Raw genomic sequence first — 24,126 nt, 5'->3', positions numbered from 1 at the left:
CGCCGGTCGTCTATCCCTCCTTCATGTAGGTGTTACTGACCTCGAACGCAAACGACAAATTTAAGCCGGAAAATCGCGCACAGTTGCTAGCCACGGCAGCGATCTTTCGGCCGCCTTCCTCGACTTTTAATTTATCGGGACGGGTTTTCGCTTGCGATTTTATAGGTAATATTGTATTTTGTTCGGATTTAACTAAGTGTGTAAACATAAAACGAAACACAAAAGTAACAATAATGTTTCGTTTGTAATGGAGGGTCAAGAAGGACAATCTTCTGTTTCTGCTAGTGTGGACAATAATTTAGACTGTGTGTTTGTGTTGTATGTGTGTTATTAAAAAAGGGATTTTCTAGTCGGAACTTCCAAGAAATAAGTGACATTATTAAGTCTGGTAGGCCAACGGTTCCTATCAAGAAAATGTAAAAGTAATGTCTCGAAATAGGGTTTTTTACCGATTCGCTTCCCCGCCTATAATTGTCACCGCACGCCGCTGCTGTACCCTGCACCAACTTGTGCAGTGTGCAGGCTCTTGATAGGATGAGATGTCAAGCATAGTTCCTCCGATTGTAGCTTTGCTTTCCCAAATAAAAAGTGTTGTTTGTGATCCAGAGCCACTCAGTTTCTATAATAATATTGTGTTCCGTTGTTTCAGGATCTTTATTGCGGAGTCTGTAGCAAAAAAAAGACTTTCATAATACAGGTTGAGCTTATGCAGGTAGCACTTGACAGCCATATGTCCTGTGAAGAGGCCTGCTATACTCCGCACTTTATTCCTGTTAAGCATTAGCAGTTGCTTTGGGGTTTTAGAATTTGTTCCTTGTATGCTTTCCCTTTGCTTTGCTATGTTTCTCCAGTGGACTTTTCCTTAATCCAGATTTTTACTGCACAAGGGGGGGGGGTCCAGTGCCATTACTAGGAATGTCCAAATGTCTAGACATTTGGACATTCCCAGTACTGGCACTGGATCAAGATAGGATTCCGATAAACCTTCCCTTGCTAGTTCAACGGCTTTTTCGTTGCCTTGGATGCGACTGTGGACTATTTTTTTAATTCTGCAAATAAAAACTTGCGGGGAAAATTAGTAAATATATTTAGTTTAAAAATGAAAATAAAGATATCATTTTTTTTACTGTTTGGGAACGAATTCTTAAAAAAAAGGTTAATAATTAGCTCATCGTTGTATAGCAGGACGAATAAAATTAATGCTGAGATTGCTGAGCTACCGCTGTTTCGGTGTCCTAAACCTACACTAAATTGCATTATCGGTTGTGAGATACCTCATTTAAATACTTTAATAAGAAAAAAAGTTTTGCTGTGTGTGTGTGGTTTTCATTACCTACACAGTTAGTCATTATCTAGGTAAAATATCTTTCTAATCCTGCCTATGCTTGATTCGTAGTCAACAGCTGACTGCAACGCTTCATGAATATGTACAATTTTACATCTCAGTTCACCATTCCATTTTCATAAATGTTTTCATGCTCATGCTAATGTATTTTGAAAATTAATAAGTAATAGGTAAGTAATAAGTAATACATATACAAAGAATAAAAAAGAGTCCCTTGTGACTGAATTTCACTTAAATTCGTTTTTTAGTTCATTCTAATTATTTACTATTTTTACACGTCCCTGTTAAATCTATTATATTAAGAACCTCCCAAGACACCACAAACAATTTAAACAATATTCACATTTAATTAGCAGGTAATTTACATTCTTCTACTTCTATTTGAAAGACATAAAATAAGTTCGAGGTCGACGATGTTTTAGCACTGAGGACATAATTCGACCATCTTAAATCTATCTGTTATTTGTCACTAGATTTTTTTGTCATAGTGCACTCGATGTATTGAACCTATTGGAATGAGCATGCCAATCGAGACCTTGCTATTAAACTAAATTTATATATTATAGTAACTTGCTAAGCGGGGTCTTCATTGTAGTTACGAACAAGTTGCTGACCGGTGCGGACAGGGAATAGTTAGTTATATAATATTTTCCATAAAAAATAATCTGTGAATATGAAGACATTGATTGTTTTATGTCTTTTTGCCGAATTAGCTTTGGCCACTATACGTAAGTGTTGATTATTACTAATTATTAAGAATATTACTTATCTTTTTTTTTAATATATTTGTTGTTGTAAGTTGAAAAAAAGATTGTTATAAAATTAGTGAAATTAGTATGATTTTTTGAATTTACGGGTAGTATAAATAAATGATAATTATATGTATTTATTTTCATGCCTTATGTTTAGAGGCGTATACTAAAAGATAATAATTGTAAAAATAACTTAAATTGTTTTAGATTCTAATTACATTACAATAATTGTTTTAGTAATTATTTAAATATAGTAAAGGTATTAATTACTGTCCTTTTGTTGGATATTTTGAATTAGTATTGTGTATAACCGTGACTTAGAGCACAGAAGCTAGATATTCTGTGCTTAGAGTATACGGAAAATAATTATATCTCGCTTGCTATCTAAGATTTTCGCTGTAATATTTTTTATAAAATATGCGGCTAACGATAGTGCACAGTTTAAAACTACTTTCAAAGACATACAGGGTAATTCAAATATATTTTTACATGTAAGTAATGATTTTTTTAAATACAATGCTGCATATTTCTTTTTGATTAATGAATTTGCTTTAAATACCCGTTTTAATGTCATTATCTATACCGAGTGTTTTGGGAGTTTCTGAAAAATTATTTTTCATTTAATTTTTAGACTATACCTGCACTTATATCTGCAAATTTAAAGCTCGCTCATAATTATCATTTTATAATTAAAAATATTTTTCATAATTACAAACTTTACTTTTAATCAGTATCTATTTTTTATCATTATAATCGGCCTTTATATGGCTCATTTTAATTTGATAAATAGTTTGTATATCCAAAATCGATGTTTATTATTTATTAGTTATCTGTTTTATATTGACTATTCTCAATATTATACAGGACCCGGCAAAAGTGCGTCGGGCATCTGTAGCTCCTGGAATTAAAAAAAAACTTGAGAATGTTGTTTAAGTGCAAACCTAAAGTATGTACCAGGATATATTTCCGGAAAATATTTAACTTCTATAGGGTGGCTCAAAAAAGTGTAAGTGGATCGGGATGATTTTTTAAAATAGAGCACCCTGTATATTATTGCATTTTTGGCTTCCTTTCAGATCACTTTACATAATCCTATGATTTGAGTAAATATATTTCGATAATTTCAAAGATTAAATAAACAAAGAATATATATGTTACGGTTAAGGTACGATATTCGGTTAATATCGACATTACCCGGTTAATCTCGAAAATAACACAAAACAAAACAATCAAACCCAAACATTAACTGGATATATTTCAAGAATATATATTTAAAGTATTTCACAATTTTTCATGGTTCCGCAGATACACACAGTATTATTTTATATGGCTTTTTCAACGGTAAAATACGAAAGAAAAAACATTGGGTGGCTTTGATAAAAATTTACTGTGGAAAATGCCATATGAAATATAAAATTGTGAGTGTCTGTGAAACCGTTAAAAATTTTGAAATACTTTAATTACAAAAAATGTTTATTATATAATTCTCTATCTATTGAAAAAATGATATACAGGGTGATCCATTTAAAGAAACGAAGAAAAATTATTTTATATTTTAGAAAGTTTGATGGCGTAGAATTTTGAATATCCTGTATGATTTACGATTACCATATTTATAGCAAAGTAAGTAGGTATAGACCATCTAAAGTAAATGCCTAATATAGTTTTGATTTCAGGACAGTTCTTGTATGTTTAATATTTTTTTAATAAAGGCTGAAAAATATACAGGGTGTTCCAGAAATAAGTGCAAGTATTTTAAGGGGTGGTAGATCTCGATAAAAGAAACATATTTTCTCTTTATCGTTTTTCAAATATGTCCAAAAATAACGGAGTTATTTTACTTTGAAAATTTCCAAAAAAGATGATTTCTTGCTAAAATTTTGAGAACCACTGACTGGTTCTTTTCTGGATTTTCTTCCTTGTAAATTTAATCTAATACCTATGTTGCCATATTATCAAGAAATTATGTTTTTTAACTAAAAACTAAAAAAAAAATAAAAATAAAAATTTTTTTTTCGCGAAAAAAACCTCATAGGCGTGTTTCTGGGGTTGAACTATACTACCAGTTAAAATACTTGCACTCATTTCTGGGATACCCTGTATATTTTTTATTTATTTATTAATATATCTGAAACTATCAAAATATATTTACTCATATCTTAGAATTATGTAAAATGATCTGAAAGGAAGCCAAAAATGCAATAATATTACAGGGTGTTCCATTAAAAAAATAATCCCGAACCACTCACACTTTTTTAAGCCACTCTATAGAAGTTAAAATATTTTCCTGAAATACATGCCCATGACCTATACAAACAATAAAAAGTGGCACACATTTTTTTTAGAAAAATATCCCAGGGATACCCTGTATTCGCGTCCCCGGTGAATATGTAGATAATTTTTTAGCATTAAAGCATGAAACTTTTACTTTCAAAATTTCATTCGAATCGCTAAAAGCACTTGGAAGAAAACTATAATAAATCGAAAAAAAGTAGACAAACTCCCTGTATCTAGGAAACAAAGCAGAATCGGAAAACCAAAAATAAATTTTATTTTTGCGTGAGGAATCACCCCACGAGAAATGGCACATGTTTGATGAAACACTCTGTATTGCAAGCAATTTAGCTCATTTATTCATTGTTTATTACAAATATTTTTTGACTGAAAATATTTTTTAAATGAGCGTTGTCCGCATATTTTGCAAAAAAACAAAATGAAATGAAAAATGAAAATATGAAATAAGCAACATAGTATAAAAGCTTTTCGAACAAGGGTGTCACCTTGTATGCAATATGCCTCCAGATTGTCTTGTCTGTGGCAAATGGCACATGTTTGATGAAACACCCTGTATTGCAAGCAATTTAGCTCATTTATTCATTGTTTATTATAGAGAAATCCAATAAGATAAAATAATAAATGTTAAACATTTTTAATATTTTGCACTTCTTTAGTTTAAAAAAAAACTAAACTTTTTAAAGCGATTATATTTCAACAAACTTTAGATACGAATACTAGATACAAAAATAAGTGTTTTGTTTAAAAATATTATTGAACTACCGCTTATATGACTGAAAATATTTTTAAAATAAGCGTTGTCCGCATATTTTGCAAAAAAAACAAAATGGAATGAAAAATGAAAATATGAAATAGGCAACATAGTATAAAAGTTTTTCGAACAAGAGTGTCACCTTGTATGCCCCCCAGTATGTCCCCAGATTGTCTCTACAAGAGGAAAAAAACTTTTTTATTATTGATGTTTTGGGAAAAATGCATCCTTTATAAAACATTTTGCTTGTTCTAAAATGGTTAATCTCGTTTAAACTTTTCCAAATTTCCATTTTTCCAAATAAGTCCTAAAAATCAAAAGGCGTTCCTATGGTAATATCAATTCGATTTCATTCTTTGATAGATGGTTAGAGTTAATTTTGACTAATGTCATATTCTTTGCTATTGTTAAAGTATCATATTTCCGATAATCATCCCCTTTCCGTAGCATTGAACTAAATAAATTTTGTGCTTCTTTAGCATTTTAAAACAACAAAAAACATTACATTAATTAAAATTATATGAAAAATAATATAAAAGAATTAAATCGAATTGATATTACCATAGAAAAACCTTTTGATTTTTAGGACTTTTTTTATGACGAAAAAATCAACCATATTTTCACGTTTTTTTTTTTATTTTCTCTAAAACGGCATGGAAATTTGGAAAAGCATATACGGGATTAACCATTTTAGAACAAGCAAATTTTTTTTATGAAAGATGCATTATTCTCAAAATGTCAATAATAAAAAAGTTTTTCCTCTTGTCAAGACAATCCGAGGACATAATGTAGACAATTTTGTCTTGTTTTCAGAAATACAATGTATAGATAAAAACTGTCTACGCTTTAATAAATAAATCGTTTTGGAAAAATAAATAAATTTACAATATTAGGTTGGAACCTCGGTTGGAACCATTCGTGTTACAAAACATACTACTAAAATACAGCACAAGAATTACTTAAATTAATTTTAGGCGCACGTGTCATTAATCGTTATTTTTTAATACTGGATTTACTCATTTATTTCAAAATAAGACTTTATTTGAATAATAATCCCGCCAAATATTATTTGTATTACACCTATTACACATGATACTAAATATTACTGTGAAGAAATACATGATATAACAAAGAGTGTAGTAGTGTTTATGACATCTTGAGAGATGAAAAGGATTGCAGATCTATAGTATTAAAAAGAAATTTTTCGTTTATTAATGTCCATGATGGTTGTTTTAAAACATAGTTTAGTAAACAAAAAGATACAAATATTCTTTCTATTATATCTAGTAGATCTGAAAGTTGGATAAATAGAGGCTATAATTTAACAAGTTGTTGGAATACGGCAAAACACCACTAAAAGAATATATTTTGTTTATGTAATTAATTTATTAAATGGTAGTACATAGTCAAATATCATTATGATATTGCCAAAACTCATCACCAAAACATAATTTATTTCTAAAAGGCTTGAAGTAGGTTAAAATTTTTATAAGTAAATTTAAAATTATTTCCAACTTTTACATTTTTATTGACATTTTCGTTTTATCAAAATTTATATTTGTTGATAAATTTAATTTTTGTGCTTTTACCTTTACCCTAACCCGTCCAATCTCTGATGTTTTTCAACCACGAATGTTTCTTTCTACCTATACCCCGCTTGCCCTCAATTTTTCCCTCCATTATCAATTTTAACAGCTCATATCTACTTCCACGCATTATATGATCCAGATAGACTGTCTTACGTTTCTTGGCTATGTGCACTAATTCTCTTTCGCACTGGGCTCGCATCAGCACCTCTTCGTTCTTCGTTTGTGACATGTGCCGTCCAATGTATATTGAGAAGTTTACGAAGAATCCACATCTCAAGGGCTTCTATTCTGTTAATGTGTTAGAGTCCTTTAGAGTTCATGATTCACAGCCATACAACAAAACCGGGTGTACATAGGACTTCACAAACCGGTATCTAAGACTCATATTTAGGGTGGCATTACACAGTAATGGCCGCATCAGGTTAAAAGTGGCTCTTGTTTGCTCGATTCTGGATCTAATTTCTATCTCTATATCTAGGTTGTTGCAAATCCAGGTCCCCAAATATTTGAATTTTTCTGCCACTTCTATTCGTTTCCCATATATACTAACATCTATATATGGGCGGCTCTGGGGTTTTTGATATTATAAGTATTTTTGTTTGACTGCAGTGAGTTGATTTATCAAGCGTTGCAAGGCTTCTGGACTATCTGCTAGTACCGCGGTATCATCAGCATATCTTAGGTTGTTAAGTGTTACACTGTTGATCTTAATCCCATCACTCGTGTCTTTTATTGCCTCTTCAAAAATACGTTCGGAGTATAAATTAAATAACATTGGTGATAAAATGCAACCCTGTCGGACACCTTTTTGTATGTTTGCTGGTTCAGTTATTATATTGTTATATTTTACTACAGCCAGCGGTCTGATCCCAATACAAGCTTTGATGATCGCAATATCGTTTTTATCTAGACCTCTTGACTCTAATATTTTTAAGAGTTCCACGTGATCTACTCGGTCGAACGCCTTCTCATAATCTATAAAGCACGTATATACCTTCCTTTGCTGGTCTCCACACTTTTGAAATAGAACGTTCAAGCCAAACAATGCTTCTCGAGTTCCCATTCCTCACGAAATCCGAACTGTGTCTGGCTAATATCCTGTTCGCACTTTTTGAATATCCTTGAATGAATGATTTTAAGGAACAGTTTGAGGAGGTGACTCATTAAGCTTATAAGCCTATATTCATTGCATCTTTTTTCGCCGGCTTTTTTCGGAATCAGAATAAATTCTGACATTAGCCACTCCCGGGGAATCACACCGGTGAAATAAATTTCATTAAAAAGCCGCACCAACGTATCTACGTGCTGTAAAAATAAATACAAAACTAAAGTGTCAAAACGAATGACACTGTCAGGAAATAAATAGATAAATGTGGCAACTTGACATTTTTTACAGCAGTGCTACCACCTGAATCCCCAGCCGGAAATTTACATTCCAGTTAGACAGCCCGGTGCCGAATATGTCCATGGTTGGCAACAATTAACTTGAAAATCGCACCCTCTATTACGTAACTAAAAGTTTAGTTGATATCGCTTATGTCCAACCCCTCAAATTCTATACAGATATTGAAAACTAGCAGTTGAAGTTCTAAATAACAGATAATTTTTTTTATAAATAATTTAATTATGGATAAAATACCTACAGATAATTAAAAATTAATTATTCATATTGTGTCCCGTATTAGTGAATTTATATATCATTAAATATCTTACAATAATTATTATTTAATATTATTGTTATTAAACATTTAATGATAATGTTGGAAAAAGTGTTTATAGTTTAGAAAATAAAAAATCATTAATTATACTAAACATATTATATTTTACAATTAATCTAAACACTTGTATGTAATGTTTATTTAAAAAATACTTTTTTTATCTAATTATTAATTATCAAATAATATAAACGGCTATTGAAATAATAATTTATTAAACATGATGTTTAAACAACACAAATTTTAAATATTAAATATTAATTTGACGTGAATGCTTGCGATTGCTATAATAAAAATATCTAATTTATTTCTAACATTTTAATTTTTATTAGAGAATGTTTATTTTTATTAAGTTTTGTATTTTTCGCATTGGCAAAAAGCAATTAAGGCAAATTAAGGAATGTTCATTAAAGGAGGATAATCTGGTAAGAAAATTTATTATATTATAAAATTCAATGCAATTTTATAACCTATGGCGTAATATACCTATCGAAAATATTTCAAAATGTTTATTAAAAACAGATTTATTTATTAGATAACTTTAGTTTTAACACAATTATTCGTTTGAAGATAGATTATGGCTCGGTGGTATTCTCTACTGCTTGCAAATCAACCTTACAGCTCTTGAACCGCGTAACAAATGCATGTTTAAGGCAAGCTCTTGGAGCTTTTTACACAAGCCACAACTAGCCTATGTGCTGAAGCGGGAATAGAGCCCCTTAATATAGAGCCTAGGAGGAAGCTAAAGCAATCCTACCTCGCTTCGGCATTGGCAAATCCTAGCCATATAGTGAGAGAAACAATGCTATCCCCCCATCATATAATCAATGAAATCCTTTACGAAAATCCTCCATAGCTAGACCTGAACAAACCAAAAAGTCAAGACCACATCGCCTGAAATATATCAACAAAAGTTTCAAAAAATACTAGATCAGTACAACAAAAAAATTGTTATTTATACTGATGGCTCCAAGACACAAATTGGTGCTGGATGTGCAATTATTACTAACGGGTCAGTTTTCCAATGGATTTTGAGACATGAAGCATCAGCTTTCATCACAGAACATTTTGCGATCTGGAAAGCCTTATCCTATGTCATCGAGGAATATAATCAATCTAGAGTTTTAATTGTTTCTGACTCTTTAGAGATCGTGTCTAAAATTAATGACATATTTGTCCATAATCTTCTGAAACAAAAAAAATCAGAGGCTTATTCGAGAGTGCAGCGAAAAGGGAAACAAACTAACGTTTGTATGGGTCCCAAGCCACACTAATATACTTGGTAACACAATGGCAGATGAAGCTGCTCAGTAAGCTGCTAGAAGAGATACCATTGATATCCTTTATATTAGTAAATAGGACCTTAAAGTACTACTGCATAAAATAACAGAAAGGCAGGATGAGTGGGCAGGTAAACCTTCAAAGTTTTGCGCAATAAAACAACATCTGTCAACCCCATCCTTACGTCTTGCACTAGGATGAGCTGATGAATCCCAGAGTGCATCGTCTTCGTATTGGGCATACTACGGTGACTCATGCATATCTGCTTAATAGAGAAATACCTCCAATGTGCATAGTCTGTGATGTTAAGTTGAGAGTAATTCACATTATATGTGAATATCCTCAATATACGGTAGAAAGAAACAGATTCGATATACGTAGTGAAATTCGTGAAAATTTAACTGAGGTTGAAACAATTAAAAATATTTTGAAATTTATGAAAGATATTAATATACACCACAAACTGTGATACTCGCCTGTGATACTCTAATCCAACTGTGATACTGTGATGTAAATAATTACCTATTTTTCATTTTGTTTGTTTTTGTTTTCTCTATTTTTTTGTGTTTAGTTATTTTGATCTTTTTGTCACTCAACTTGAAATGTTTTTGTCAATGTAGATTTCTAAATTTTGAATTGTCCTTGTAAGAGTGAACCCCTTGAGGATATTGAGATAGATCCCTGTAATTGCATCGTTAACAATAACGAGTTGTATATGGCTAATGATCCTGGTGATCGATGCCTAGGGAAAAAACACAATTTTTATTCATCGCCGGTTTGTTATTTGTAATTGCGGATATTTAGTGATCATAATGGTTATCACAATGTCATCAGCCAATTTTTAAGGGTACAGTTATTCTCATATAATACAAGTTAAAAAAATTACTAAATATCATACTTTATTCTCAATTACATCAATATCATATAATACAAATTAAAAACCATTTAATTTTTTGAGAACTTCATAAATGTCGCATCGAAGTTTTCTAATAAACATTTTATAAAAATTATCTACCTATATAATTTTATTACCATATCACAACTAATTTTACAACAACTTTAACATTGAACTAAGTATATTGTATATATAATTAGGCGTAAAAATTGCAAAAATACATTAATTGCACTTTTAATATATAGCAATATGGTTTTCTTCATAATGTTCGTTCATGTTTATTTAATATTTTAAAATAAGTAAATAAAACTGGTCTGCTATGACGCCATAGGTCGACTACTAATAGTTTCTGTTAATATTAGGTAATTATAATTTAAATATAATGTCTATATTTGTCAATTATTAATTAGTTAGACGGTATTTTAGCATTAGACAACCTTGGGATGTTGTACATCATCATGAAAATATTTTTTGACATAGGTTAGAATTCAAAAATTTTAATCGATATAATTATAGGTACTTAATTTATTTCCAATTTTGTGGTTTATCTTTAATAAAAGTGAATTTATTTGAAGGTTAAATGTCACAGTTCACTAATTATTCTTCTGGTATACTACTTAATGCTAAATCGTGTTAAAGAAAATTACACCATCATGTTTCATGTAACTAAAAATTGATATAAAAAAGTATTCAGATTTATTTTAAAACTAAAATAATAAAATATTCCTATAATTACTTCTCTACTCACTGTATAATTCTCAACTTTAATTATTTGTGGTATTCTATACCGCGTGTTTCTCAAAGTGGCTCACCCCTATACCTTTTTTATTTCTTGAGATCCAAAAACGAGATGTGGTATGTTAAAGTATATGACATAAATTTTGATTGATTGGCATATTCAATTGTTTTCTGTCATATTCTGTTTCACCGGAAATGACTACAAATTTTGATTTCAATTGGTACCTACTTTTAAAAATTTAAATGATATTCTCAATAGAATGGCATATCATAATATGTCAACTTTTGACATTTTCAATTTAAAAAAATAGCATTTTAAATATCGATTTAGGGTGCCATGGCCATAGATGTAACGACAATTTAACTCGGTACCAAATTATTCGTAAAAAATACTTATTCTAATTATGCTAATGAGCCAATCTGGCTCCTTTTGTAAAAAATTGAATTTTGATTAAAAATGCGTTTTGACCATCTTTTAATCGACCAAAATAAGAGACGTAAAACATTAAACGATCAAATTTATTTTTCGATGACTCCTTGATTAAAAATGAAGGTTTTTAACACAGCCATTTTTTAAGGGAGAATGTAAAAAGTTGACATGTGCTATGTCATTCTATTCAGAGTGTAAATTTATATCGAATCAAGTAAAAAAATACCGAGAGTGCTACTTAAAAATCAAAAGTTGTAGCCATTTTCGGTGAAACAGAAAGTGACCGAAAACAAATAAATACGTTTTTTTATCTGAAAAAATAAAAGGTTATAGGGTTAAGCCACTTTTGAGAAACAACCGGTATTTATACCTATATACGTGACACATGGCCTTCAATGACATATAATATACCGGGTGCGTCTCAAAAGTGGCTCACCCCTATAACTTTTTTATTTTTTTAGTTAAAAAAACGAGATTTGGTACGTTAGTACATGACATAAATTGGGATTGATTGACGCATTCAATTGTTTTTGGTCACTTCCTGTTTTACGGGAAATGCCTACAAGTTTTGATTTTTAAATGGTACACCCGGTATATTTTTACTTTATTCGGTAGGAAATGATATTCTGAATAGAATGACGTATCACATGTCAACTTTTGAATTTCTCGCTTAATAAAAAATTGAATTTTTAATTTCAATCTAGAGTGCCATGGTTATGTTAAAAACACTAATTTTTAATCAAGAAGCCTTGGAAAAATAGATTTGATCGTCTAATGTTTTTAATGTCTTGTCCTGGCCAGTTAAAAAATGTCCAAATCATATTTTTAATCATATCTCAATTTTTTCAAAGGGAACGAGGGTGGCTCATTAGCATATTTGGAAAAAACATGTTTTTACGAATAATTTGATACTACACACTTGGTATTTTTAGTCAAATTTTCGTTACGAACCGCAGATTATAATTTCAAATAATTTCGAAAATGTCAAAAGTTGACATATTATGATATGTCATTCTATTCGGAGTGCTATTTTCTATCGAATAAAGTAAAAAAATACCGAGGGTGCCATTTAAAAATCAAAAGTTGTAGTCATTTCCGGTGAAACAGAAAGTGACCGAAAACAATTCAATACGTCAATCAATCCTAATTTATGTTATATACTAACACACCAAATCTCGTTTTTTTAACTGAAAAAATAAAAAAGTTATATGGGTGAGCCATTTTTGAGACGCACCCGGTACCCGGTATAATAATAATATATAATAATATATAATAATATGAATAATAGAATGACACTAATAGCTGTTAGTAAGAAGTTGCGCATTCAAATATGCGCATATAGTGCACACACTGTTTTTTTTTATCTCAGTACTTTTGACAAAATTTCTAAATATTTTATTTATTATGTTTTAGCTCCCTATATTAAGATATGCAGCCGAAATGATCCAAACCTGTCCAAATGTGTCATAAACTCTGTGGAAGAACTGCGACCGAAGCTGAAATCAGGCATCCCAGAATTGAATGTCCCAGGAGTAGAACCGCTATTTCTGGATGAAGTTAAGCTTCGCAGTGGACCAAATCAGGCTAAAATAAATGCTAATATTACCAACATAAAAGTTTATGGACCCTCCGACTTTGAAATACTCGATTTGAGGTAACAAACTAATCTAGAAAGATAATATATTTTATAAGAGAAAATAGCGAGAAAAAGTATACAAAAAAGATAAAGAGAAAGATTTATCGGCAGAGCACTCAAGAGATTGATGAGAGATCATAGAGATGATATTTATTTTTATTTTTTTATAAAATATTTTATTCATACGTACACTAAAATTAGTTTAATAAACAAAATATGTCCTAAATTTCAAGAGATATCAAAATTATACTAGTTGTGTCAAAAAATATTTGCCATCTCTAGTGGGGAGATACCTCGAGTATAAATAAGATTTATTTTTTATATCAAAATACATCCGATTCTGATTAAAGTTAATCCAATCCGGGTTATTAATTAAGTCCGATCCGGTTTAAAGTCTTAATTTTTTTCGATTTATTATAATTTTCTTCCTTGCGCTTTTGCAAGCAAAGTGTCTCGCCCCTAAAGCGACCAAAAACAATTGAATACGTCAATCAATCCTAATTTATGTCATATACTAAAATACCAAATCTCGTTTTTTCATCTAAAAAAATAAAAAAATTATAGGGGTGAGCCACTTTTGAGGCGCACCCGGTATAGTTTTGACCTTTATACCATGTTACAATATTAAATTAATTATTATATGTTTGAATTAAAATTAAATTACTTTTGAAAACATTCTATAAAACTTTTAATATTTTGATAGAGCTTAAAATTAAAATTAGTAAAGAGATGAGAGGTTTTTCCCATGGTCTTCGTTTTGCAAGATCCAGTCTGGCTTTTCTGCAAAACTCACTTTAGCTGCTAGTCACTGCAAATTTAGTACTTTTTATATAGATTTTTACCGGAGGCAATACCGGATACGTCTCAAAAGTGGCTAACCCCTATAACTTTTTTATTTTTTTCAGATAAAAAACGAGATTTGATATGTTAGTATATGGCATAAATTAGGATTGATTGACGTATTCAATTCTTTTCGGTCACTTCCTGTTTCACCGGAAATTACTACAACGTTTGATTTTTAAACTACACCTTCCTGAAGGCTTTCATTAAAATTTCATGCGAAAGTTTTTAATTACGATCTATGAAAAATATATATTGCGGACATTCGTCGTCTCCCGCTTCTCAACTTCCACATATTTTTGTCTGTCTAGTTTTCTCCCTGAAGGCTCTTTGAATTCATAGCGTCAACTACAACCTGCTTTCATCTTCGAGGTGGCCTTCCACGTTTTCATCTTTCGCTTGGTATCCATAAATTAATTCTTTTTAGCCATTGGTTATCATCCATTCGCTGGAGGTGTCCGTACCAAGTATTTTTCTGTCAATGACGCCGAGGATAGTTTCTTTTTCTCCTATAATTTCTAGTATTGTTTGTTTTGAATTAGAGTCTTGTGATGCGACAACTTCTTCACCAAAAATCCATTTCAAGAGACAGGATCCAACTTCTTTTCTATGAAATAAGTGCCTTAAGATCTATGAAAAATGACATGTCAATAAAAACGTGACACACAAGCATGCTTGGTAACCATCTTGCGTAAGCCTTGCACTGGTCAGTCTTAGTCTTGGTCATGCAGATCTAACGCTAGTTTTGGTCTTGGTTTTGCCACAATGCAAGAGTCTCACTCATCACCACTGAAAATGTGTATAGTACAAAAATAGTAAATAGTAAAAATAGTAGTGTTGAGAATAATCTTGTTGGAAATGTCGGAAAGAGCTAATAACATATAATTTGTAAAATCAGTATAGTGTGCTAATCCTCCATAATGTGCAAATCCACTCAGTAAAAAATATACACACACATGACACTCCATTTATAAAACTAAAACTTTAGTGTTGAAATATATGTGAATCATCCGTTGTATTTATGAAAATAATTTTAACATATGCGCTACAACTGCCCTGTTGCATTTTGCAATAAAGATATGTGTAAATTTTTAAATTAGGGAAACCGAATAGAGTTTTTATATCTGAAACAGTTGGTAAACGCGTAATTTATTGAAATTTTAATTAAAAATGTTTAATTATATGTATAATATCTGTTGCTGAACGCTAGAACTTCATACGTTTTAAAGAAAATAAAAACATGATAATTTTTAGGGTGAACTTAAAAAAGAACAAATTTATATTTCGAGTTAATGTCCCCAAGATCTACTTTGAAGGAGATTATGATATCGATATGAGTTTGCTTTTATTGAATTATAAAGGTCAAGGACCTATAACTGGGAATTTCAGTAAGTATTAAACATTAATTAATTTACTTATTTTTTATAGACTCAGATGCAAAATAAACGCAAAGGAAAAATTTTTAGTTAAAGTTTAAAATGTTATATTTTTTTATTTTTAGCCCTATTTTCTTGTTTTTTTTTAGCAAACTGTATACAAATATATTAACTTTAATTCAAAAATTCAGTTTATTATTAACTTTAATGTTTGACTTATTATACAGGTTACCCGGCATTTCATCAGCCGACTATTTTTATTAAAATAAATATAGTTTTGGTGCCTAGGTCGACTCAGCCTTAAATGAGTATTTGGGATTCACAATCCTGAGGTAATAATAGGCGGTTGAAGCGTAAAGGTGTACGCGCACTGAATCGGTACCAGTCCGGCGAGAAACGGCGAAGGCGGTGACTCGACTATCGTAGATAGGTAGAGGTAGGAATCTGGCCTCTACAGGCCGAAATGTTTTAGTGGACGCCGGCGCCGTCTATATGTACGATGGTCGCAGTCGCTTTTGCTGGTCGGTCCGATCCGAAGCAGTGCGCGCCCTAAAGGTGTACGCGCACTGAATCGGTAGCAGTCCGGCGAGAAACGGCGAAGGCGATGACTCGACTATCGTAGATAGGTAGAGGTAGGAATCTGGCCTCTACAGGCCGAAATGTTTTAGTGGACGCCGGCGCCGTCTATATGTACGATGGTCGCAATCGCTTTTGCTGGTCGGTCCGATCCGATGCAGTGCGCGCGGAGCCTAATGCTAGCCAGATTACCTTCGTTTTATACCGAACGGCTCTAGTATGGCAAGCTGTACCTTGCTAATCCCAAGGCGGCAAACGCTATATACAGGAGCTATTATTATTATTATATACAGGGTTAATCGAAGAGTTGTTTTTTACCCTATTTTTAAATCACCCTGTGCAATAATTTCGTTAGTAACTTTTCCTAAAACCGTTATTTTTAGATCAAAACCATGTCTCCTGAATATTTTGTTTTTTGACTTATGTCAACACATGGCTTGGTTAATTTTTAAGACCAAAATAAACTTGCCACAAACATTTTGCTATTTTTTCAATTATCGTTACTTTTGTTATTGTTGATAATGATGAGGTGGCTTTGGTGATTATTGTTGTGTACGATTAAATGTGGTTCTTAGTGTCGAAGATTGTGCAAGAGTGATTGATCTTGTTGAAGATTGCCGCAATTATGTATATTTACTTGGTTCTTGAAGAAGAATGGAAAAACATAACACAATATATTTGCAGCCTCATTAACAGTATGAACTGACGTCTGCAAACAGTTATAGCAGCCGGGGGAGGCAACACAAAGTATTAGAGTATTATTTACACATTTTTTGTTTGTTTGTAGAGTTAGTTATTACAATTTTTTTTTAATAGCCTTAGTTCTGTAAGTATTAATAATATTTATTAAAACCAAGACTGTATTGTTACTTTTTAACGTTTTTTAAATTTTAATATGAGTTCTAACCAGTGTCGATATGACATTACGACCATAATCACCAAAGCCATCTCATGCTATTAAAAAATAACATAACAAATTAATGATAGTTGGGAAAATTGCAAATTGTTGGTGGTAAGTTCATTTCGCTCTTAAAAATAAACCAAGGAATGTGTTGACATGAGTCAAAAAATAGAATGCTCAGGAAACATGGATCTGATCTAAAAATAATGTTTTAGGAAAAGTTACTAACGAAATTGTTGCACAGGGTGTTTTAAAGTTTGGGTAAAAACAACCCTTCAATTAACCCTGTATAATAAGCCAAATACTAAAGCTTATAAAAACTGAGTTTGTCAATTAAAGTCGGTAGATACAGACACCGAAATATTACAGAGGGTGCTGCGAATTGTATTCGGACAGTTATATTCTGCCAGATAAGAATAACTAAAAAACTTCGTATATATGTTTTTCCTCATATGTTTCGTTTCGGAGATACAGGTTGTAGAAGTTTTATTTTTATTTCAATTTTTTCCAAATAATTTCTGAGCTAACGCCGACATTTGAATAAAAATTAGTGTCTGGGAATTTTTTGACATGAGAAATTCGATTTCGATATCAGTATAGGACTCTTACTTGTAGGGGGTGTCAGTTACATATTTTTTAGCTGTTTTGAGGAGTAATAACCTTTTGTCCGTACCTGTATTACACTATTAAGTAAAAACATATACATTTTCATAATTTTTACGCAAAAAGGTATTTTGGTAAAAATCTCTAAGAGTGACGGTTCTCAAGATACTTGGAATCGAAATTGCATAATAAAACACTAATTCGCCACAATACACCGAAACACTTTAATTTTGCCTGGACGCGCGTTTCATCAGCAGAAGATTAACCCTCAACTGGCGTGGTAAATTTATTGAACACTTACGGCGTGCTGAGGTCCGACAGACCCCAATTTTTTTCTGTTAAGAATACATGATGAAGATATTTTATAAAAAGCTTGTTATTTTATCAGTATTTACTGTTTACAATATATTCAAACTTGTGAACAAACAATTTCTTTAATTTTCCATAAATTAATAAGAACGGACACAAAAATAAAGTAAAACGCATTTTTAGCAGTTTTTGACAACATAAATATAACTTGGCTAAGAAACCCATAGAAATTAATAACATATATATATTTTATGATTTTACTGTATTATTAAAAGTACCAACAACTGAAATGTAAAGCTAAAGTACTAAACATAAAATATTTTCAACAAAACTGCAAACCTTGAATGTACATTACTTTTTCAAATACAGTTCATGCTAATATAGGATCTGCATTTTCCGCACATGGATCGTGCACATTTGATTCATGAGATTTTTGTTTTTTGTCATTTCTTCATTGACATATACCACATCTCTTTCATTTCTGCTATTGATTATTCAATTTTCTCTGTTCTATCAGAGATTCAGAATCGGAGTTATGGTTACTCTTTGGAGAAAAATCAATGTCTCGATGATCTTCATCTCACTTAAGTCTCTTTAAGTCTCTTTCCTCAAAATTAGTGTCCCAGTGAGGCACACTTTTTAGACTACCCACCATCCTAATAATGAAAGCCATTGGCGTGGTGGTGCCACACAGACCCCAATGAAACTTTAGCCCCCGCTCGCTGGTAGGAATAATACTTGATAAAATCGAGTGCACCTTTAAAAGTTGCATATTGGTACCCTAACTTAAAGATAAATGGCGCGACGAGGCCTAATTCTTAAACGTAAATATTTTACAGAGGTTTAAATAGCGCTTGGGGTCCGCTGGACACCACCATCAATCACACCCTGTACCTCCTAAACGAAGCATATCAGGAAATAAATGTATACGAACTTTTTGACTTGTTCTTATCTGCAGAATATACTGCCGAAGTTTCATGAATATAATTCGGACCACCATGTATATATTTTAGATTGATTATCTATAAAAAGGACACTATTAAATATATTATTATAATACTTGCAATTGAAGGGTTTCAATATTTCACCATTTTTCAATCTGGAAAGACTTTAAATATGAAAGAAAAATGTCATCTAAAAATAGTCATATTTCATAAACCACTGGATGATTATGGAACAAAAATCTTGTAAAATCTTATATAAAATAAAAGAATCTACCTAATTTTTTATTCCAACTATAAATACTTGTATTTACTGGTATGTCACATTAATCTTGAGCTTAATTTTTTCAAAGACCTTAACCTTCTCGAAGGAAGGGCATTCGAATTAATGGACTGCATAGTTGAAATGATGATATCACTTTATTTATCTTTTATAGATAGGATTTAAATGTAGATTTTCATTTTTATTAGAGTGTTAAATTTCGTATAATTAATTTTAACCATTACCTAGAAAGAATATTTGTTTTGCGAATTGTCATAAATTATTGTAAATGCATACATGTGCCATCCCTCGTGGGGAGATTCCTCCCGTACAAATAAGATTTATTTTTTATACCAACAAAGGTCCGATTCAGCTATGTTTAGTAGCTATTTTTCGATTTATTATAATTTTCTTCCAAGTGTTTTTAGGCCAGTATTACACTATCAACTTCCTTTGTCAAAGATTTTATCTTGTCAAAGAATTTGACAGTGTAATATGTGTGATTTTATAATATATTGTATATTAACAATGTCAAATTTGCAATGAAATATCTTTTATAAAACATCTTTGACAAAGAAATTTGATAGTGTAATACTGCCCTTAGCGATTCGAATGTAATTTTCAAAGTAAAAATTACTATAATATGATCTCATCAATAATATGATTTTTCAAAGACAGTGTCAAAACATAAATTATAAACACTATTTTATAGGTCTGTTGTCTTGGTCTGTAGGGCCAAAAGTAAAGGCATTGTTTTAATGTAAAAAATACGAGAAAATTTGCTTTGTTAACGTACTCCACAAGGTGTTTTAAACTCTCACCAAAATATCAACATTGTTTCCCCTCGTATAATTTACAGATGACAATTTTCATTTTTAATTTAGAAAGAGGTACTAAAAAGTCAAATAATTTACTCCTAAGCTACAAACTCCTTAAAAATCATCAAAATCGGTCCGCTAAAAGAGAGTGTAGATAAAAAAAATAAATTTTATTTTTACGTCAGGAATCTCTCCACGAGAGATGGTACATGGTTTTTGAAACACCCTGTATATAATTTTTTAATTAAAAGAATGACAAAACCTTTATAGGTATAATACAAAAGAAATACATTAATGAATATCCGGAAGAGTTAGTATTTCTATTAAACTGTGCGAATTTATTGTTACATATGAAAAGATGCATGTAAACAATGAAGTTATAGGAAGGTTAAGAAAAATGCAGCTCAATGCCATACCTAGTTTATTTTTATACATAAAAATAATAAAAATACTCTCATTAAAAAGTAAGATAATATTGGTTTTATATAGGGTGAGTCATAAATATGTGCAAATATTTTCAGGGCTGGTAGATCTCGATAAAAGAAAAACACATTTTCTCTTTACAGTTTTTCTAATAAATCCAAAATAACTGAGTTATTTTACTTAGAAAACAAAAAAATATATTTTCTGCTTAAATGTCGAGAACCACTGGACTTTTTCTGGGTCTTCTTTTTCCTGTAAATTTAATATTTTACTTATGTTTCCGTAAAATCTAGATATTATATTTTTTTAACTAAACATTGAAAAAATCCAATCTTTTTTTCGAAAAATATCAAATTATCAAATTTTCTGTTTCGACTAGAAAACCTCAGACGTGTTTCTGGAGTCCAAATATACCACTCCTGAAATAGTTGCACTTATTTAAGATTCGGCAGGATTTTTTATTTATATACCGGGTGCGTCTAAAAAGTGTCATGTGCCAAGTGTCAGTCCTTATAACTTTTTATTTTTTTCAGATAGAAAAACGAGATTTGGTATGTTAGTATATGACATAAATTAGGATTAATTGACGTATTCAATTGTTTTCGGTCACTTCCTGTTTCACCGGAAGTGACTAACTGACTTTCACCGGAAATGACTGAACTTTGGATTTATAAATGGCACCCTCGATATTTTGTTAGTTTATTCGATAGAAAATGACACTCTGGATAGAATGACATATCATATGTAAACTTTTCACATTCCCACTTAAAAAATATCACATTTTAAATTTCAATCTAGAGTGCCATGACTGTGTTAAAAACACTAATTTTTAATCAAGAAGCCTTGGAAACATAGATTTGATCGTCTAATGTTTTTCGTGTCTTGTACTGGTCGGTTAAAAAATGCTCAAATCGTGTTTTTAATCATATCTCATTTTTTTAAATGTAACGAGGGTTGCTCATTAGCATATTTGGAGAAAGCATGTTTTACGAATAATTTAGTAGCACAGACTTGGTATTCGTTACATTTATGGCCTATTCTAAATTAATATTTAAAATGCTTTTTTTTTGTTTGAAAATGTCAAAAGTTGGCATATGCTATGTCGTTCCATTTAAGTAAAAAATACCAAAAGCGACATTTAAAAACTAAAAGTTCTAGTCGTTTCCGGTGAAACAGGAAGTGGCTGAAAATGTGTGAATATATCAATCAATCCTAATTTATGTCATATACTAAAATACCAAATCTCGTTTGTTATCTGAAAAAATAAAAAAATTATAGAGGTGAGCCACTTCTGAGACGCACCCTGTATAGCTTAAAATGAAATTTAGCTTGGGAGAGATTGAGAATTTTAAAAAGTAAATAACTGTAAAGTGCATTTTCTGGTCGAATTTTCAATATCATTATTTAGAAAGGTTGTTTCTTTTTAGATTTTGGATAAGTGTACCAAACTTCATTCATCTGGATAAAATATTTTTTTCACAATTTCTAAAGAATACCAACTGTTTATCGATAAACTCGTACGTATGAGCAAAATTCACTGAATCCATAATAACAGTGAAATAATTCTCTTATAGTCATATAATTATTGAAATTTATTGAAACCACATTTAAAAAAATAATTTTTATCCAATTCTATATCCAAATAAATATAAAATTTAGTTGGATAAAATTGTCCTCAGCGACACAAAGTATGTAAAATAACATTTATGGATTTGACATGATCGAGACATTATATATTTTGATTTGTGCCCGACACCTTTAGAGTAGACGTATCAGTAGACAAGTAGAAGTATCTTTCAAAAATAGGCGCCATTACTATTGCAAATTATTTAAACCTCTTTTTAAAATAATAATAATAATGGGTATGGGTAGAAAAAAAATATTTAAGACTCAGAAAAGATTTTGTAATTATACAAGAGAGAGGTTCTCGTATTATGATGAATTCCCTCAATAATTATTATTAACCGAACCACTTTGGTTTCTTGAAGTTACTTAATAAAGAAGTATAACGAAGTGATAATTGTCGTAATAGGTATTCAAATTTATTAAATGTGCATATAATATGAGGTTTAGCACCGTCATGGTGATACACAAGCTGACCGAGATTGTCATCTTTTTATTAAGAAAAAAAAATTAAATATTAACAGATCATACATACATTTTACTTTTTATTGATAAGATTTGACGTTATTTAGCCCCTTCTTTTGAAGCTCTACTATAAAGATTTTTAGCAAAGTAGTGATAGTGTAGTGGAAGTATTTAGAAAAGATTTACACCATCTTTTCTGAATATTAGACTTCAGTCCCGAAATACAAATTCCTCTTGAGGAATTTAAGCTGCCCAATACGTAATAAAAAAATAAAATAATTAATGACAGTGAGTTTTTTCTTTAATAGATTAGTTAGTATTTTTTCTAGTACCATTTGCATATCTACTACCATTTTCATGTTTCTTTTTTCAATTTTTAAAAGCTGAAAAATATATTTTTTTTGTGTTTGTTTGTATGTTTAATATTTAAATTATTCATTGGGTCATAAAATCCAAATCTAAAAACGAATATGGTAGTATGAACCTACCAATAGGTATATTTTTGAAAATAGCAAAGTTTTTTTTCATGTTTTTCCAATACGCAGCATATATTTTCTTTAATAAAAATTATTTCATTTTCAGCTGACTACAAGTTTGATTGTACAATGAACGGAAACCTGATTGATAAGAACGGTCAAAAGTTTTTGAAATTCCGAAAATTCGATGTTACTCTCTACTTGGGACACAGCTACATGCACTTAGGAAACCTATTTTCTGAAACGAGTTCCACCATAGCAAGAGCAACAAACGAAGTGGTTCGAGACAATGCCGACTTGTTTGTCAATGAAATCAAGCCGGTTTTGGAGGACTCATTAGCTCAGAAATTTACCGATATTGCCAACATTATAACAGACAGATTTTCCTACGACGAATTGTTTCCTGTAACCAAAAAATAGGGATGACACGGAAAGCAATATAAATATTAAGTTTTATTTGATGAGTATATACATCTCTCTGTGATATTATGAGTTTGTTTCTTGATTGGTTTAATAAATTGTTTAAACGAAATGTTTTTATTAATAACTTTTTATTTTTTTTATAAAATGTTATTTCCATAAATTTGCCTTCAAAATAAATTTTAAAATACGTTACGTAACGAAAGTTAAATATAAAAATAAATTTGCATATTCCTGAATATGCCAAAATAAAATATAAGCTAAGGCTTATAAAACCTGGATGATTTTTTTTAAATGGAACACCCTGTATATTATTGCATTTTTGGATTCCTTTTAGATCACTTTATATACACTTAAGATATAAATAAATATATTTCGATAGTTTCAGAGATATTAAAAAATAAATTAAAAATATATATTTTTCAGCCCTTCTTAAAAAAATTATTAAAAATACAAGAACTGTTCTGAAATCAAAACTATATTAGGTTTTTTACTTTAGATGGTCTATTCTTACTTTGCTATAAATATGGTAATCGTAAATCCTACAGGATGTTCAATATTCTACGCCAAACTTTCTAAAATATAAAATATTTTTTCTTTGTTTTTTTAAATGGAATACCCTGTATATTATTATTTTTTATTAGATGGAGAGTGTAAAAATGGACA

At 30.6% G+C, this 24,126-nt stretch overlaps 1 protein-coding gene across 1 annotated transcript; it reads left to right on the top strand.

The window, feature by feature from the left end:
- Nucleotides 1–1,841: 1,841 nt before the first annotated feature.
- LOC115890576 (putative beta-carotene-binding protein) lies at nucleotides 1,842–23,572 on the top strand. The gene is made up of 4 exons (XM_030910846.1): nucleotides 1,842–2,073; nucleotides 13,205–13,445; nucleotides 15,522–15,655; nucleotides 23,147–23,572. The coding sequence occupies exons 1-4, from the start codon at nucleotides 2,019–2,021 to the stop codon at nucleotides 23,458–23,460; spliced, it is 744 nt and encodes a 247-aa protein (XP_030766706.1). The 5' UTR covers nucleotides 1,842–2,018; the 3' UTR covers nucleotides 23,461–23,572.
- Nucleotides 23,573–24,126: the final 554 nt, after the last annotated feature.

The sequence above is a fragment of the Sitophilus oryzae genome, unplaced genomic scaffold (genome assembly GCF_002938485.1).
Source record: "Sitophilus oryzae breed Bouriz unplaced genomic scaffold, Soryzae_2.0 scaffold_882_pilon_pilon, whole genome shotgun sequence".
Classification (NCBI taxonomy): Eukaryota; Metazoa; Arthropoda; class Insecta; order Coleoptera; family Curculionidae; genus Sitophilus; species Sitophilus oryzae.
This window is presented reverse-complemented; position numbering and strand designations above follow the sequence as displayed.